At 41.4% G+C, this 20,376-nt stretch overlaps 1 protein-coding gene across 2 annotated transcripts in view; it reads right to left on the reverse strand.

The window, feature by feature from the left end:
- MDGA2 (MAM domain containing glycosylphosphatidylinositol anchor 2) overlaps positions 1-20,376 on the reverse strand; it is a 544,404-nt gene that overhangs the window by 60,356 nt on the left and 463,672 nt on the right. For both annotated transcript variants that reach the window (XM_056546350.1, XM_056546349.1), the window contains exon 9: positions 9,516-9,785. In XM_056546350.1, the coding sequence (XP_056402325.1) occupies positions 9,516-9,785 (270 nt within the window). The remainder of the gene's footprint in view (positions 1-9,515; positions 9,786-20,376) is intronic.

Here is a 20,376-nt window from a genome sequence, read left to right on the forward strand (position 1 = left end):
CAAGGAGACTAACACACTCAGTTTGATCAGCTGGGAAGTGGTGATGCTTAAAGCTGAAGATTCCCTCTCTCTTTCCTTCTTCTCCTTCGTCAGTCTATAGAGACCTGCACAACACACAAATAGCGAGAATAGTCGTCCGGCACCGCTGTCCAACAATCACAGATCCCAGCAAACAATGTCCAAACAAGTCACACAGTCCATGCCTACCCGCCTGCGTGACATACCGTTGATGTAATAAAGTCTTCTGCTATCGAGACGCCCGGGTGAGTGCATCCTTTCATTTCTGTCTTCTTGATGCACAGAACCTCATTCGTCCAGGCGCTGCCGGTTAGGTCATCAGGTGGTGCACAAAATGATGCAATGTATACCTTGGAATATTGTATACACGAAAATGTATTTAAAAATAATAAAAATACAGATTACGCGTTTCAAGGGTGACTCCCCTCTTCCTCAGATCAGGTGACCCACACCTGATCTGAGGAAGAGTGGAGTCACCCTCGAAACGCGTAATCTGTATGTTTATTATTTTTAAATACATTTTCGTGTATACAATATTCCAAGGTATACATTGCATCATTTTGTGCACCACCTGATGACCTAACCGGCAGCTCCTGGATGAATGAGGTTCTTTTCCATTTTCCTTTTGATGACTACGTCAGGACTTATGTGCCTGTGACCTCCGGCTTGCAGACCCCCTGGACATCAGTGAGTACCCCTATACGGGGTGATATGCGCTACTTCTATTTACATGTGGTGAGCAGCCACCTATAAGTGCCGTGGGTTTCCCCACATTTACACTTGCTGTTTGTGTTTAAGGGTAACACACGAGGCGCCGTTCCCCGGTCTTTTTTTCTTTTCTTCTATTTCTTCTTGATGCACAGCACACAGTCGCCGAAAAATACATCCCCATCACTTCTCGTTCGCGGAGGTAAATGCATCTTCATGATCCTGGAATGTGTGAGTTATTTTTTTCAAAACAAGTTTCCTTTATAACTTTTTTAGGAAACTTCTAATAAGGTTTGGAAATTGAACTAAAATATGAAAGGATTAAAGGGGTACTCCACTGGAAAACATTTTTATTTTTCAATCAATTGGTGCCAGAAAGTTAAACAGATTTGTAAATGACTTCTATTTAAAAATCTTAATCCTTCCAGTACTTATCAGCTGCTGTATGCTCCACAGGAAGTTCTTTTCTTTTTGAATTTCCTTTCTGTCTGACCACAGTGCTCTCTGCTGACACCTCTGTCCATTTTTAGGAACAGAGAGCACTGTGGTCAGACAGAAAGGAAATCAAAATAAAAAAGAAAAGAACATCCTTAGGGGCGTACAGCAGCTGATAAGTACTGGAAGGATTAATATTTTTTAAATAGAAGTCATTTACCAATCTGTTTAACTTTCTGGTACCAGTTGATTTGAAAAATATGTTTTCCAGTGGAGTACCCCTTTGAAGAACCCTTGTCTCTAGCATACTGAGATTTTACTTTTTAAGGCTACAATGATAATTTTTTTTGCTGTCTGTTTCCACCACTAGGGGTCCAGAACTGTATACAGCCGTGTACAGCTCCTATTGATTTTCCACTCAAGAACAGTGCCCTCTTGTATCATGTATTTAAGTATTGAACTGAGTTTTGTGAAAACTGTAGTAAAACATCCTGACATGACCAACCCTTCCATCTAGACAGATTTTTATTGGAAGCTGCCCCTCTATAAGCAGACCACCGCACATGACCAAATTGGAGCAAGAAGGAGACCTTTAAGGGACATGAATGGAAAGATGTTGGATTATTTTATAGATGGTAGGAGGAATGAGGCTATCAGAGAAAGGGAGGGTGCAACCCATGCCTTGCTGCACTAGATAGAGGAGCCATGCTGGGGACCAGGAAAGGGATGGGGAGCCATGCTGGGGACCAGGGAATTGATGGGGAGCCATGCTGGGGACAAGGGAACAGATATAAAGCTATACTGGGGGCCAAGACTGAGTAAGGAAGCTATACTGGGGATAAGGACTGAGATGGAGCACCATGCTGGGAACCAGGAAAGGGACAGGGAGCAATGCTTGGGACAAGGAAATGGATAAATAGCTATACTGGGAACTAAGACTGAGTTAGGAAGCTATATGGGGGACATGGACAGAGATTTAGTGCCATGTTGGGAACCATGGAAGGGATGGGGAGCTATGCGTGGGACAAGGAAATAGATAAATAGCTATACTGGGAACTAAGACTGAGTTAGGAAGCTATATGGGGGACATAGCTTCCTAACTATGGGGGAGCCATGCTGGGGACCAGGGAATTGATGGGGAGCCATGCTGGGGACAAGGGAATAGAAATAAAGCTATACTGGGGTAGTGTTGCTCGCGAATATTCGCAATTCGAATATTATTCGCGAATATCGCATATTCGCGAATTCGCGAATTTCGCGAATATAGCGCTATATATTCGTAATTACGAATATTCGTGTTTTTTTTTGTTTTTTTTCTTCACAGTACACATCACAGTGATCACCCCTCTCTGCTTCCAGCTTGTGTGGTGTAAAGAAGGCTGTAATACTACTGTGTGAGACTGGCGTGCGAAAAATTCAAATATGCGAAAATTAGCATATGCTAATTTTCGTATATACGAATTTTCGCACGTGCTTATTTTGCACATGCGAATTTTCATATATGCTAATTTTCGCTTACGCGAATCTTCGCGTATGCGAAAATAAAGAATATAACGAATATGCGAACATTCGCGAATATATACGAATATTCGTCCATATATTCGCGAATATTCGCGAATTCGAATATGGCCTATGCCGCTCAACACTATACGGGGGGCCAAGACGGAGTTAGGAAGCTATACGGGGGACATGGACAGAGATTTAGTGCCATGCTGGTAACCATGGAAGGGATGGGGAGCTATGCTGGGGACAAGGAAATAGATACTATGCTAGATTAGGGGCCAAGACTGAGTTAGGAAGCTATAATAAGTATAATAAGGACCAAGACTGAGAATAAGAGCCATGCTGGGAACCAGGGAAGGGATGGGGAGCTATGTTGGGGACTAGGAAATAGATACGTTGCTAGACTAGGGGCAGAGATTGAGTTAGGAAGCTATATGGGGGACATGGACTGAGATTGAGTGCCATGCTGGGAACCAGGGAAGGGATGGGGAGCCATGCTGGAAACCAGGGAAGGGATGGGGAGCCATGCTGGGAACCAGGGAAGGGATGGGGAGCCATGCTGGGAACCAGGGAAGGGATGGGGAGCTGTGCTGGGGACAAGGAAATAGATATGTAGCTAAACTAGGGGCCAAGACTGAGTTAGGGAGCTATAATGAGGACCAAGACTGAGAATAAGTGAAAAAAGAGGTGCGCTCCAAGTGAAGTACTGTGGGTAGTTGGAGTGAGCTGTGCAGATTATTGCACATTACCGTGTGGTGTTGTACTTAGAGTACAACACCTTGATGCGCATGCAGACTTGCTTAGGGAGTGATGTCCGAAGAGGTGGCAGCCTCGGCGTCCTTGCACGTGACCTCCAGGTACAGTAAGAAATAGAAAGTATAATATAAAATTGGACTCTCTGGGCGACGCCTTCCTTACAAAGATGAGAAATTGCCAAAGTATTTAAAAGGCAATTTTATTGGAAAAAAGGTGCAACTTAAAAGTTTAGAATCTGGACCGGATTCTTCGTCAGGCATTGTGTCACACACTGCCTGACTTCGAATTCGGTCCGGATTTGAAACTTTTCCTTCTTTGTAAGGAATGCGCCGCCCGGAGAGTCCAATTTTTAATTATATTTTCTAAGGGTGCGTATACACGCTACTACTAGCAGCGAGTTGCCCGCTGCGGGAAACCCGATACGAGTTACACTACCATTGATTTAAATGGGTCCGCGGACAGTCCGCAAATCTGACACTATTGTGGACTGTCTGTGGACCCATTCAAATCAATGATAGCGTAACCCGCAGTAGGATTCCCGCAGTGGGAAACTCGCTGCTAGTATTAGCGTGTGAACGCACCCTATGACTGAGAATAAGAGCCATGCTGGGGACCAAAAAAAGATGAGGAACAGGAATGAAATAGATATCCTTGCTGGGGAGTGGATTAGGAATAGTGTTGCTCGCGAATATTCGCAATGTGAATTTTATTCACGAATATTCGCGAATTCACGAATATAGCACTATATATTCGCAATTCTGAATATATATATTTTTTTTTATATACATCACAGTGATCATCCCTCTCTGCTTCCAGCTTGTGTGGTGTAAAGAAGGCTCTAATACTACTGTGTGATAGTGCTGCTTGCAAATATTAGCAATGCAAATTTTAGCGCTATATATTCGTAATTACGAATATTCGTAATTTTTTTTTTTACAGTACACAGTGTATCACAGTGATCATCCGTCTCTGCTTCCAGCTTGTGTGGTGTAAATCCTACTGTGTGAGACTGGCGTGCGAATTTTCGCATATGCGAAAAAGTTACATATGATAATTTTTGCATATGCTTATTTTCGCACACACGAACCTCCTTCTCATGTAATTACCTTACTAAAGGGGTGAACAAACTGTAACAAACCTCCTACTCATGTAATCTCCATACTACTGTGGTGACACACTGTAACAAACCTCCTCCACATGTAATCCGCAGGTATGTATATTCGCATATGTGAATATTCGCATGACATGGAGCATATGTGCATATTCGCAGGTATGTATATTCGCATGACACGTATATTCGCAGTGCTCAACATTCGCATATATGAGAATATTCGCAAGTATTTATATTCGCATGACATGTATATTCGCGTGGAGCAATATTCTCATATGTACATATTCGCAGGTATATTCGCATATTCGAATGACACGTATAGCCGCATGGATCAATATTCACATATATGAATATTCGCAAGCACGTGTATTCGCATATGTGAATATTTCTACGTTTTGTATATTCACATATTCGCGTATTTGGACATTCACAAGACCTAGATAAATATTCGTATATGTGAATATTTTCATATCCTATCAAAATATATTCACATATGCGAATATATACTCAGGTAAATGTTCACGTACGCGAATATTCAGAAATGCGAATATCAGTGTCACACTAACGAAACAAATTTTCACATATATCGAATTTTCGCATGTGTGGAAATAAAAACGTGAACATGCGAATATTCGCAAATATATTCGAATATGGCCTATGCCGCTCAACACTGTGTGTGAGACTGGCGTGCGAAGTTAGCATACGCACATTTTCGCATATTTTGCATTTTTGCATTTTTTTTATTTTTTTTTGTATATGCAAATTTTCCTCTTCGCAAATACATTTTTTCTCTTATGCGAAAATATAGTGCGAATATTACGAATATGCGAATGTAGCGAATATTTGTCCATATATTCGCAAAATATCGCGAATTCGAATATGGCCTATGCCGCTCAACACTAGCCTCCAGTTTCAGTTGACAGACCTGAGGGTTGGTACGTGACGATGCAGGATGGAGGCTCATGACATCACGGCCACGCTACGCTTGTGAAATCATGCCTACACCCCCTCAATGCAAGTCTATGGGAGGGGTCTTGCATTGAGGGTGTGTGTCCGTGACGTCATGAGCTTCCACCCTTCATCGCCAGTCATCCGGCACGGAGCCAAGTTCGCTCGGTGTACTGGATGTCTGGGGTGCCGCAGCCAAGATCGCGGCAGTTCCCAGAGGCGGGACCCCCGCGATCAGACATCTTATCCCATATCCTTTGGATAAGGGATAAGATGTCTAGGGGTAGAGTACCCCTTTGAGGGTAACTAGACTGTTGTCTCAGATACACATTAAAAAGTGAACAATCTACAGCATTATGGTAATTCCTATAGACTTGCATGCTTCCATAGACAGCTCACTATAGCAGCTGCTGTTTTTCTCTTTTCAGTGGCAAAACAAGGAAGGGGTTACCCTAAGCACTGCTGCTGAATGTGTCTCCTTCCTACACAACAACATTATAGTTACCTTTTTATCGGGAAGTCATGTCATGTCCCCTCAAACCCTGCATTAGGAAGTGATCCTTTAAGGAAGTTAGATAGGACTGAAAAACATGGCTGCTTTGTTCCAGAAGCTGGATAATCTGGTGAATCTGGTTAAACTGCAATTCCAGGCACCACCTATGGGCAAGTGTGGAGCTGTTTCTGGAGGAAAACAGTCATATTTGATTAACCCTTTACAACCCTTTTCCGGTTAGGTCTCCACACAGTGCCTGCAGAGCGCAGCAGCCCGGAATCTCCACCACAATAGCCAGCCAACGCTTGTAGCGGAGCGGCGGCGGCGGCGTATCATTAATTCTCTTTACACAGCTAATACGTTTCAGCGGAGTCTGCTGTTATCCACATGTAACATCAATTTATCTCCTAATTGCTCTCAATTTATTGCTTATCATGCTAAACATCCCTCCAGATATATTCCGTCTCCATGCTAGGTCGCAAATTACAAGTGAAACAAATGACGCCAAATAATGTCATGTATATATCGCATATAATTTAAGAGTGACCCTAAAAAAAAAAAAAACATTCAATTTCCTGACAAGGATTATGTCTCCAGTAATATTTTTTCCTCCCGATGTTGTAGTTTAGTTTTTACTTCAGGTAATAAAAATTATATTTCATTTCATCCATCATGCTGTTTGTCATTGCGAAATTAGCTTCAGTTCCTTTCTGCGTTGGGCGGATGGAGATACTTGGTTCTCGCGTATCTAAAAATTTCCACTCAAAGGCCGGTCCTGCAGGACTCCTGCTAATGGGAACATTGTTCCTGCTGTGGAAAAAGTGCAGGAACTCCTTTCCCATGCCTTCTTGCAGGACTTAAAGGGGGTACACCACGGCCCCAGCGTTCTGAACATTTTCTTCCTAACGCTGGGTGCGGGCTGCAGGGGGTCGTGACATCATGACCGTGCCCCTCATGATGTCATGCCGCACACACTCAATGCAAGTCTATGGGAGGGGGCGTGGCAGCTGCCACGCCCCCTCCCATAGACTTGCATTGAGGAGGTGTAGCGTGACCATGATGGTCGTCACGCTCTTTCATAGGCTTGCATTGAGGGGGCGTGGTGTGACATCACAAGGGCGCGTGGCCGTGATGTCATGACCCTCGCAGCCCGCACCCGCAGGTCGTCATGCCCTTCCATAGACTTGCATTGAGGGGGCGTGGTGTGATGTCACAAGGGGGCATGGCCGTGACATCACGACCCTCGCAGCCCGCACCCAGTGTTAGGAACAAAATGTTCCAAATGCTCGGGCAGTGGAGTACCCCTTAATGTCCTGCAGGAAGGCATGGGAATGGAGTTCCTGCACTTTTTCCACATTGGAATAGAATAGGAAAAATATGAATCCTGGATTGTTGGTGGTCATAAGGACTTCTGGTCTAAGGGAAGCCTCATGCTTCTCCACTCATTCTAATGACCAGTGGAGGTCCCTAGCTCAGTCCTCATGGGCCACAAACATTCCGGGATTTTTCCCCATTTGAATAGAATTGGGGAGAATTCAAATGCTGGACTGTCCGTGGGCCTTGAAAAAGGAAGCCAACACCAGGCCGTCCTGTACTTGTCTATGGAGTTCATCTAGTACAACTGGACATAGGCCACAGCATGCTAAGGAGTGAAGTGCACAGCCTCACCCTTCCCTCCTCTGATTCTAATGATTGTGAGGTCTCAGCACTGAGACCCTGAACAATCAAAACTTTTGACATGTCTTTGTGACAATATAATTTTTTTTTTTTAAATGATGGGGGCAACTTAATAAAATGTCCCCATAATCTATAGCCAGGTTTATTTGCATAAAATGTAAAATAATTTTCAACTTACACTTATATGGAATGACAATCATTATAAATTTTCACTGTTTTAAGCTAAATTTGAAATATTTTCACTAGATTATAGATAACCAACAATTAGCGGGCATGCTGGGAGTTGTAGTTTTGCAACATCTGGAGGTCCGCAGTTTGAAGACCACTGGTAAAAAGCAAATAGAGTGCAGAACTATCATGCAAAGCAGCGAAATTTCATCGGGATGAGGGGGGGGGGGGGAGTAGATTAACCTCTGCTGTGCCAGGCACAAAACAGCAAGCACATCTTTTCTCAGGCCAACAATAAGGCACCTTCATTCAGGGAATATACAGAAATGGAAAAGCGGAGCAATCTCCCTCGCCTCTCCCCCCCCCCCCAAAAAAAAAAAAAAAAAATGTGCACCACCTCTGTTTTCAGGTTGTGCATGGTATTACAACATGGTTCCATTTACTTCAATGGCACTGACCTGCAATGACGCACACAACCTGGGGACAACAGTGGCGCTTTTTTTTTTGGAAGAAATCAGGCTTTGGAGCTGCATACGCAAAATGGTAGGAGATATTCTGTCGAGGCTGCTTGCAGAATTGCCTCCTTTAGTATTTTAGATGAATTTTTGCCTTAACAACAACAAAAAGTGTTTGTAAAAAAAATAAAAATAAAGTAATTGCCCTTTAAGGCCATGTTCACACGGCAGAATTTTTGTGGAATGGCCGCCTAAAAGTTTCCGGCTCCGGCAGAACATATTGGAGATAGGATCATTTGGAAATATGCCTTTTCCATAGCTAGCAATGCAGACAGCATGCAGGTCAATTCTTTCTGCAGAGACTGGAATCAGGATGTATACCAGTGGTCTCCAAACTGTGGCCCTCCAGATGTTGCAACACTACAACTCCCAGCATGGAAACTAGCAGACTATTCCCATTGTGCAATAGGGAGAGTTTCCCAGTTGGTTTATAACAGTGGTCTTCAAACAGTGGACCCCCAGATGTTGCAAAACTACAACTACCAGCATGCTGAGACCGCTAACAGCACTCCGGGCATCCTGGGAGTTGTAGTTTTGCAACATGGAAAGTAGATGACTATTCCAATGTGCGATGTGGAGAGTTTTCTGGTTGGTTTATACCCGTGGTCTCCAAACAGTGGACCTCCAGATGTTGCAAAACTACAACTACCAGCATGCCGAGGCAGCTAACAGGGCATGCTGGGGGTTGTAGTTTTGCAACATGGAAACTAGCAGACTATTCCAACGCACAATTGGGAGAGTTTTGTCGTTGCTTTATATCCGTGGTCTCCAAACTGTGGTCCTCCAGATGTTGCAAAACTACAACTCCCAGCATGCCCGAATTGCTGTTAGCTGTCTCGACATGCAGGGAGTTATAGTTTTGCAACATGGAAACGAGCAGACTATTCCAACGCACAATTGGGAGAGTTTTGTAGTTGCTTTATACTCGTGGTCTCCAAACAGTAGACCTCCAGATGTTGCACAACTACAGCTCCCAGCATGCCCGGCTGTCTGGGCATGCTAAGAGTTGTATTTTTGCAACATCTGGAGGGCCACAGTTTGGAGACCACTGCTTCATACAGTATGATTCACTATAATTGAAACAAAGTATTTGGAACACAACTTGTTACATTGTAACGTTGTGAAACGTTGAAAGGTATCGAAACCGGTTCGTACGGAAAAATGCGCAATTTCGGGATCTCACCTGTCACAAGAAAACTGCACCGTCCAGATCCGGCCTCATTGATGATGCTGCAGTTGTAGATACCGTAGTTCTCCCTGGCGTGGATATTGACGGTCAGCTCCGTGTAATCTTGAGAGTCGAATTGTCCCTTCTCTAACAGCTTGCTCCCCAGTCTCCATTCATACATGAGGACCCGGGTGGGGTACGCCCTCAGGACCCTACAGTTCATGGTGACGCTGGTGCCCAAGCCTTGTCGGATTTCCTGAAAGGTCGGTTCGACGGCAGGGGGATCTGCAAGACAAAAAGAATCGACTATTAGATGGGCGGCTCGGAAGCCATAGCATATTTGCATCACTTATCCATTGGCTACAACACATCCCGCAAAAAACGAGCTGTTCATACATCTATACCAGTGGTCTCCAAATGGTGGCTCTTCAGCTGTTGCAAAACTACAACTCCCAGTATGCCCGGACAGCCGTTGGCTGTCCGGGCATGCTGGGAGTTGTAGTTTTGCAGCAGCTGGAGGGCCACAGTTTGGTTACCAGTGATCAAGAGGTTTTTCATGGCTGAATTATGTCATGTTATTTACTAATATTTCCTTAGAAATGTGGACATAACTGTATCTTTACAAGTTGCTGTATTAATTGTATGAGCTGTGATTGTCCTTTTGATCTTATCCGTGTACCTTCTTTTGTTAAAATGCAATAAAAACACATACAAATTAATAAATAAAATAAAATGTTAAATAAATACAACATACAACTAAATAAATGAAAATGAATAAAGCTTCCAAATAAATAAATAAAAAATAAAACTTACAACTAAATAAAAAGAAAAATTGCAAATACAAAGTTAATACATAAATACGAATAAAACTTACAAATAAATAAATCAATATAAATAAAACTTACAAATAAATAAATAAATACAAATAAAACATTTACAAATAAATAAATAAATAAATAAATACAAATAAAACTTGCAAATAAATAAATCTAAATAAAACTTAGAAATAAAACAATAAATAAATAAAACTTACAATTAAATAAATAAATACAAATAAAACATTTACAAATAAATAAATAAATACAAATAAAACATTTACAAATAAATAAATAAATAAATACAAATAAAACTTACAAATAAATAAATCTAAATAAAACATACAAATAAAACAATAAATAAATAAAACTTACAATTAAATAAATAAAACTTACCAATAAATAAAAATAAATAAAACTTACAAATAAATAAACTAATACAAATAAAACTTACAAATAAATAAATATAAATAAAACTTACAAATAAATAAACTAATACAAATAAAACTTACAAATAAATAAATATAACTAAAACTTACAAATAAAACAATAAATAATTTAATAAAACTTACAAATAAATAAATAAAACTTACAAATTAATAAAAAATAAATAAAACTTACAAATACATATAAATAAATAAATAAAACTTACAAATAAAAATAAATACAGTAAAAATTTATAAAGAAATAAAAATGCTCAAAATCGCCCAATTCATCCCCCTTTAACTTTTTTTAATTTCATTTTTTAGTCTATAAAAGATAATTTTTTGTGCCCTAATTTGTATCTTATATTGATATTATTTTGAAACATACTTTTTGATAGTTTTTCTTCTTCATTTTTTCCCCCTTGATAGATTTCCCAAAAAATCAGCCATTCAGGGTTTTTAGAATAAATTTTCCGATCACGTCATTCACCATGTGGGATCACTATAATAGTGGCCTGCATCGGTCGTCTATGAAGCATACTTAATTTTCTGTTAGAACGCAGCCTTTTTACATGCACGGCAGTCTGTGTTCAGGAGTTAAAGGGGTACTTCCAGGAGTTAAAGGGGTACTCCGGAGGATTTTTTAATTTATTTTTTTTCTAAATAAACTGGTGCCAGAAAGTTATACAGATTTGCTAATTACTTCTATATAAAAAATCTTAATTCTTCTAGTACTTACCAGCTGAACTATGCTCCAGAGGAAGTTGTGTAGTTTTTTCCAGTCTGACCACAGTGCTCTCTGCTGACACCTCTGTCCATGTCAGGAACTGTCCAGAGCAGGAGAGGTTTGCTATGGAGATTTGTTCCAGCACTGGACAGTTCCTGACACGGACAGAGGTGTCAGTAGAGAGCACTGTGGTCAGACTGGAAAGAACTACACAACTTCCTATGGAGCATACAGCATCTGATAAGTACTAGAAGGATTAAGATTTTTATATATTAGAAGCATTAAGATTTTATAATGTACAAATCTGTATAACTTTCTAGCAAAAGTTGATTTGAAAACAATTCCACTGGAGTACCCCTTTTCAAATAGCACCATCGATGATGTTTTTTTACTTTTATTTTATTTTTATAAACTATTGATGCGTCTCGGACTTGTCATTGCTCACAGACTTGTCTTTTCTCATCTGTTTTGTTGAATGCTTAAATACGCTATTTTATTTGCAACGCGCCTCCGGGTTCGCTAACGTACCAACTACAATCCCAGAGATTGATTCTGCGAGAAAGACATTGCTATTCACTTGTAACAGCAAACAAGAGCTTTGGGGCTTAACTGCTTGTCACACTTGTCACACAGCCTCGGCTCCGACATATTCGTAGAACACTGGAAAGTGCTTATACTTATAAAGCAAACTTCTGGAATCAATTAGTGGGTGGCGGTGTCGCCTCCCCCCCCCCCTGATGACTCTCTTTTTTGTCTCGGAGCCATGCTTGTAATAAGTAACATTAATTTAAAAACCTTACACTTTGCAGGCCATTAATCTCTGTCTGGCATTGTAGTCTCTTCTAGAAAGTCAGGAACAGCCATCCTGTCTATTGGAAAATGACTTCTTTATCTTCCTTTCCAGGCGAAAAAAAAGAAAAAAAGTCAGCAGTAAAGTTCACATGGAGGTTAATGCTTCTGAAGGGCCATAATGTCTTTAAAGAACCTGTTCCCTTTAAAAAACAAACCCTGTAAACATGAATCCAAGCATTGTCCTCATATGTGAAGTCTTCATATTCTATTCTAAAGGAAAAAATGTTGGAAATCTAACAATGATTCAAGAGATTGTATAGAAATACTAGTGAGTGCACAGTGCAACCTCCTGAATAAAATACAATTCCTAATCTAGTCTATAAAAGTGCACTATTATGTGGAGGTATTTTTTGTATTTTTTTTTTCTATCATAGAAGCAGACATAAAATAATCTTGTTTCAAATAAATGATTTTATAGGAGAAAATATTCACTGGAGCACCATATGGCAGCACAAGCAGTACCTACAGCTCTGTAATACAGAGCCATAAGCATGCTACTCCGTGTACACAGCTATGAGCATAAGGTATCCTTGTACACAGCATGAAGGTTTCACTTTTTTTTTAACTCAATATTGTGACTTCCTACTCCAAAATATACAAGTGCGCTATGTGGCGGTATTTAAAATTTTACTGATTTATTTAAATAATTATGTTTCAAAGCAATGCTTTTAGAGGAGAAACTTTGCACTGAGAATATATACAAGCACACTATGTGGCAGTATTTTTTTATGTTTTGTTTTGTAGCCCCCTTCTGGATGAGAGAACCTTTCTTAAAAATATTTTATCACTAAGCTATGGGAGATATATGTATGTATATATTTATATATGTATGGCAGCATAAGTAGTACCTATGGCTCGTAATACACAACAATAAGCATACTAGTCCTTGCACACTTCATTATATGTGCATAAGGTAACATTTCATTTTCACATTTGTTGAAATGGGATATTTTTGTATCGTAAATTTCTGCTCCATAAAGTGCACTGCATGGTATTTTTTTAAATATCTTTTGAGTTTTTTTTTCCATCTATTCTCAACATGATCCTTAGCGATCTAACTTTCACCATTAAGCAATGCAACTGCTAACCTTGCCCCCCAATGTACACTAGGGGCTTCAATAAGATTGAGTTTCTATGGGACCCGATATAAGACCGGCGGGCACAGGCAGTAATAAGGTTGTTGTTGGCGGGAGTGGGTGGTCACAGAACATACTTCGGGGCCTGTAAAAACCTGCGCAGTCCCAAAACCTCTCAAATGGCACGGAGGCTAATAAAATGGCACAAGGGGATGATGAAATGGCACAAGGGGCTGATGAAATGGCACAAGGGGCTGATGAAATGCCACAAGGGGGTGATGAAATGGCACAAGGGGGTGATGAAATGGTACAAGGGGATAATGAAATGGCACAAGAGGATGATGAAATGGCACAAGAGGGTGATGAAATGGCACAAGGGGGTGATGAAATGGCACAAGAGGGTGATGAAATGGCACAGGGGAGTGATGAAGTGGCACAAGGGGGTAATGAAATGGCACAAGGTAATGATGAAATGGCACAAGAGGGTGATGAAATGGCACAAGAGGGTGATGAAATGGCACAAGAGGGTGATGAAATGGCACAAGGGGGTGATGAAATGGCACAAGGGGGTGATGAAATGGCACAAGGGGGTGATGAAATGGCACAGGGGAGTGATGAAGTGGCACAAGGGGGTAATGAAATGGCACAAGGGGATGATGAAATGGCACAAAAGGGTGATGAAATGGCACAAGGGGGTGATGAAATGGCACAAGGGGGTGATGAAATGGCACAAGAGGGTGATGGAATGGCACAGGGGAGTGATGAAGTGGCACAAGGGGGTAATGAAATGGCACAAGGGGATGACGAAATGGCACAAAGGGTGATGAAATGGCACAAGGGGGTGATGAAATGGCACAAGGGGGTGATGAAATGGCACAAGAGGGTGATGAAATGGCACAGGGGAGTGATGAAGTGGCACAAGGGGGTAATGAAAAGGCACAAGGGGGTAAAGAAGTGGCACAAGGGAGTAAAGAAGTGCCACAAGGGGGTACTAAAGTGTCACAAGGGGGGTGATGAAATGGCACAAGGGGTGATGAAATGGCACAAAGGGTGATGAAATGGCACAAGGGGGTGATGAAATGGCACAAGGGGTGATGAAATGGCACAAAGGGTGATGAAATGGTACAAGGGGGTAATAAAATGGCATAAGGGGGGTGATGAATGAGCACAAGGAGGTGATTAAATGCATGGGTGAGGGGGTAATAAAATGGTGACAAAATGCACAGTGAGGTTGATAAAATGGTACAAGGGGGTGATAAAATGGCATAGGGGAGGGGTAGTAAAAATGGCACATGGGGTGATTAAAAGGCACAAGGGGTTGATGAAATGACACAGAGGGCTGATGAAATGGCATGGGGGGGTAAGAAAAATGGCACAAGGGGTGATGAAATGCAGGGCTCTAGTGTACACAGCACAAGCTGAAGACTAATCCTATTGTTACGTTTCAGGGTTTCTATGAATAATTCATCTCTTGACTCATGGACGGACCCATATAATGTATCGCCTCCAATTTGGGATTATCATCGGCACGGCGTGCAGTGACCTCTGAGATTTGAAAGACAAAGACTGAACTATTATTCTAGGAAAAGTACGCTCGGACATAAAAAGTCCATGAAATGTTTATACATCGCCTGGAGACGGAGGAGGCAAATAATATCCATTTCATTTTACAGCCGTACTATCAGATCTTAGTGAGATGTTGCACAGGAGAGATATTCATTTGCCAGAGGGGGGATGAAAAGTTTTCTCTCCTTTTGTTTTTTTAAAGGGGAATTGAACCACGAAAAAAAAATGGATTGCCGAAATCCGTGTGCTGTTCCTCTGTTATTCCTCCTGGGAATGGACAATTGAGACGTTACCTGTTGAGGGTGTGTCTGTACTCACTGAGTCAGGATATGAACCTTTGAGGCTGTGTTCACGTGTTGCAGATGCTTAGTGATTTTTCAAAACCCACAAACCTCCATCGAGTTGCCCATTTATTCATACACTTCCAGGAAGAATAACAGAGGAATGGCAAAGTTCACAAACCAAACAAAATATGCTCCACAATATCGTGGAATAAAAGAATTTACTTTAAAAAATTCAAATAAAAAATGAATAAATTGGCACTGTACATATTGGCAAAACATTAACCTTTCTAATATACTACAAAAGAAGATTGTATTTCCTTTTTATAGAAATCATAGCTTATAAGAAAAAAAAAATGGGGGTCCCCATACCATCCAGAACATAATCCTGTTTGGCTGCAGCATCATTTTTGTCCCTGCTGAAGCACAGGCTGGGAGTCTAAGAAGCGAGGGGCTAGCATTCCTCTGTGCTCACTCCTGTCCTATCAGACTGCATCATGAAAATGGAAAGGAGGGGGTTACAGAGCAGCCTGCAGTGATTGGATGTAGAAACCCAGCACAGTACAGCAGACTCAGGGAGGAAGTGAATACATGGTGAGTGAGGGCGGGCTCAGTGCTTGCCTTCGACATGCCCCTTACTGAGCAGAGGATGTCCGGATAACTGAGCAGCAGATCAGAGGGATTTGTATGCCAAATACAGAAGCTAGACACATAAAAAAGACATGTCAATCATCTACATGGCCAAGTAATTACCATATAGAAGCATATTTTTTCTCTGATATGACAGGTACACTTTGAGCTGAATCTTTTTATCAGTCAATGTCAATCTGCTCAGCTTCTGCTCTATAACATGGGGCCTAAAGAATTGTGGGTCAAATTGTAATCAAAGACAGTGAGACATGGGCCCATTTATACTTTTATCAGACGAGTTCTCCTTTAAATGACCCCTGGGTTTTGCTTTTCTATTTCCTGTAAAATACTAGCGGCATTTTCTCGTATATATTTTCCTAGATAATATATCATAATATTTGCATGACAATGGCTTCCGTTTTCATAATCTTTGCTTATACAATCTTTTCTTCATGAATATTTAGCACAACCTTCAACAAGTGAACCTGTTGTCGAGTCCTGACGTACGGAATTACTCCCAGGAATACTTGGAGGTGACATTAATAAATATTCCATGGCTTCCATGTGGGGATTATTGGAAAGAAATATACAAGACTGCAATAGGGGTAGGGCCGGATCATCAATGGCGTTCATGGAGCCCATAGGCCATAGCAGTAGATCGTGACCCCGGTCCTGAGTTCCCCGGATCGGAGGAGCGGTGGTCAGAACACTGAGGCATACTGAGGCAAACAGGCATACAGCCTCCAGCCATAGACTGTATATGGCTGAAGGCTGTTTGTCTGTGGGGAACTATACTGCACCTAATGTGGGGGAACTATACTGCACCTAATGTGAGGAACTATACTGCCAACCTAATGTGGGGAACTATACTACACCTAATGTGGGGGGAACTATACTGCACCTAATGTGGGGGAGCTATACTGCACCTAATGTGAGGAACTATACTGCCAACCTAATGTGGGGAACTATACTGCACCTAATGTGGGGAACTATACTGCACCTAATGTGGGGAACTATACTGCCAACCTAATGTGGGGAACTATACTACACCTAATGTGGGGGGAACTATACTGCACCTAATGTGGGGGAGCTATACTGCACCTAATGTGAGGAACTATACTGCCAACCTAATGTGGGGAACTATACTACACCTAATGTGGGGGGAACTATACTGCACCTAATGTGGGGGAGCTATACTGCACCTAACGTGAGGAACTATACTGCCAACCTAATGTGGGGAACTATACTGCACCTAATGTGGGGAACTATACTGCACCTAATGTGGGGAACTATACTGCCAACCTAATGTGGGGAACTATACTACACCTAATGTGGGGGGAACTATACTGCACCTAATGTGGGGGAGCTATACTGCACCTAATGTGAGGAACTATACTGCCAACCTAATGTGGGGAACTATACTACACCTAATGTGGGGGGAACTATACTGCACCTAATGTGGGGGAGCTATACTGCACCTAATGGGAGGAACTATACTGCCAACCTAATGTGGGGAACTATACTGCACCTAATGTGGGGAACTATACTACACCTAATGTGGGGGGAATTATACTGCACCTAATGTGGGGAACTAATGTGGGGAACTATACTGCACCTAATGTGGGGAACTATACTGCACCTAATGTGGGGAACTATACTGCCAACCTAATGTGGGGAACTATTCTGCACCTAATGTGGGCAACTATACTGCCAACCTAATGTGGGGAACTATACTGCACCTAATGTGGGGAAATATACTGCACCTAATGTGGGGAACTGTACTGCACCTAATGTGGGGAACTATACTGCACCTAATGTGGGGAACTGTACTGCACCTAATGTGGGGGAACTGTACTGCACCTAATGTGGGGAACTGCACTGCAACTTATGTGGGGGAACTATACTGCACCTAATGTGGGGGAACTATACTGCACCTATTGTGGGGGACCTGTCGGGGGGGGGGGGGGCGACATAATGAAGTGCTCCGTCTTCCAGGCAGCCTTAATCTGTCCCTAAATAGGGATTTATCCCATAGATTTACTGGCAACAAACCATTTTGGAAAGGGTTAAAAAGGTGGCTCCTCCTTCTCTACAACCTTTTGAAGTGTCTGGGTCACTACTGACCTGGCACTTAAAGTGTACCTGTCATACACAGAAAAAAAAATGTTTCTATATGTTGCTCACTAGGTCATGCAGATGATTTACATGTCTTTTATGTGTCTAGCTTCTGTATTTGGCTCACAAGTCTCCCTGTTCTGCTGCTCACTCATTCTGACATTCACTGCTCAGGAGGGGGCATGTCCGAGGCAAGCATTGAGCCCGCCCTCACTCATCGTGTATTCATTTCCTCCCTGAGTCTGCTGTGATGTGCTGGGTCTCTTCACCCAATCACTGCAGGCTGCTCTATAATCCTCTCCACTCTGTTTTCATGCTGCAGTCTGATAGGGCAGTAGTGAGCACAGAGGAGTGATATTCCTGCCCCCTCACTTCCTGGACTCTGTCCCTGTCTGTGCTTCAGCTGGGACAAAGATGATGCTGCAGTCGGACAGGATTATATTCTGGATGGTATGGGGACCCTTGGTGGTCTTTTTACAAGCCATGAATTCTTATAAAAATAAGATCATGTTTTTTATAAAGTATATTAGGAACGTCAATGGGAGTGTGGTGCAAGGTGAAATGCGCATATAATTTCTATAGTGTGAACGAGCCCTTACCATGGCAGGAGGCTTTGCCAGTAGTTGGACCCCCATTAATCTGACACTCATCATCAACCTTTAAGATAGGAAATGAGAGTATATTCTGGGCCAGCCTATTGAAAGGGCTTATTAAAGGGGTACTCCACAGGAAAAAAAAATTTCATCAACTGGTGCCAGAAAGTTAAACAGATTTGTAAATTACTTCTATAAAAAAAAAACGTATTCCTTCCAGTACTTATCAGCTGCTGTTTGATCCACAGGAAGTTCATTTCTTTTTTAATTTCCCAGTCTGACCACAGTGCTCTCTGCTGTCACCTCTGTCTATGTCAGGAACTGTCCAGAGTAGGATAGGTTTTCTGTGGAGATTTGCTTCTGCTCTGGACAGTTCCTAAAATGGACAGAGGTGTCAGCAGAGAGCACTGTGGTCAGACAGAAAGGAAATTCAAAAAAGGAACTTCCTGTGAATCATACAGCAGCTGATAAGTACTGGAAGGATTAATATTTTTTTTTTATAGAAGTAATTTACAAATCTGTTTAACTTTCTGGCACCAGTTGATCTAAAAAAACAAACAAACAAAAAAAAAAAAACGTTTTCCAGTGGAGTACCCCTTTAAGGAATAAAAAAAAACAAAAAAAAAAAACAGTTTTTCCCCCCCAAAAACAGCACCACAACTGTCATCAGGATGTATGTGGTATCACAACTTGGCCCCAAATCATTTCAATAGAACAGAGCTTCAATGCCACGCACGATTGTTGTTTTCTCCAATTTCCTATTTTCCTGTAAAAATTGATAATCTCTGTATGATTTATTATTTACAACCTTATTCTGTATTCGGAATAAACTGTTACATTGTATTGTATGAAGTTAGAATGATAAGCGTGTCAATTATTTACGTACGTGTAACTTATTGTAACACAGCGCGGCGCTCGTCTCTTTCTCTCTGGAATCTCCCGAGCTTAAGCAGCAGCTGCCTGGCACTGGGTACTCCGATTCCAATTACTGAATACATGGCCTACTAAATAATTCAACATCTGCAATACATATAGTCATTTACCAGAACGATGTTTAAATTCTCTCGATAATGCGTCCCACATTCAACTTAATAACCAAATTAAACGTGTACATACAGTTGGTATAGTGCGCGAAATTACGTGAGCGGCCCCTTTTTCAACAACTGGGTCAATGTAGATAAAGGAGGGAAATCTCGGCAGCCACTTGCTTTGAATGGACAAACAAAATAAAAAAAATTCAGATAATTGATTTTTTTTTTCTTCCTTTACAAAAAGCGATGGCTAATTGCATAAGAGCGGCGCAGAATACTTGTTGCCTACTTAATACTGTCATCTGCTTCGGAGTATAATAGAGACTAGTTATGTTGCTGCGCATATTATTGACTGCCGACTGCTGATTGCAACATTATTTTTGCTTTTTCATGATTTGCCATTTTTTTGCTTTTTTTTTTTTTTTTTTTTAAATCCCTGAAGATTGGATTTATACAGCGAGCAATTATGCTGCGCTACCTTATTTTTTAGGTAACCATGGTAATAACAGTTATTTAAGAAGATTTGATTCCCACCTCCTTTCAGTAACTTGATATGGAAAGTATAGGAGAGTCTTAGTTAAAAAAAAAAAAAAAAAAAAAAAAGGTTCTGGAAAAACAACCATGATTCAATACAGCAGTAACACAGATTTTTAGCAATCTAGATACAGGTAAAAACATCTTCTTTAATATAAAGTACTAAAACATAGTCCACATGACATATACAAATACGTGGAAGGCCTGAAGGGTTTTAGTCCACAGGCCTTA

This window comes from Hyla sarda, chromosome 11, assembly GCF_029499605.1.
Source record: "Hyla sarda isolate aHylSar1 chromosome 11, aHylSar1.hap1, whole genome shotgun sequence".
Classification (NCBI taxonomy): Eukaryota; Metazoa; Chordata; class Amphibia; order Anura; family Hylidae; genus Hyla; species Hyla sarda.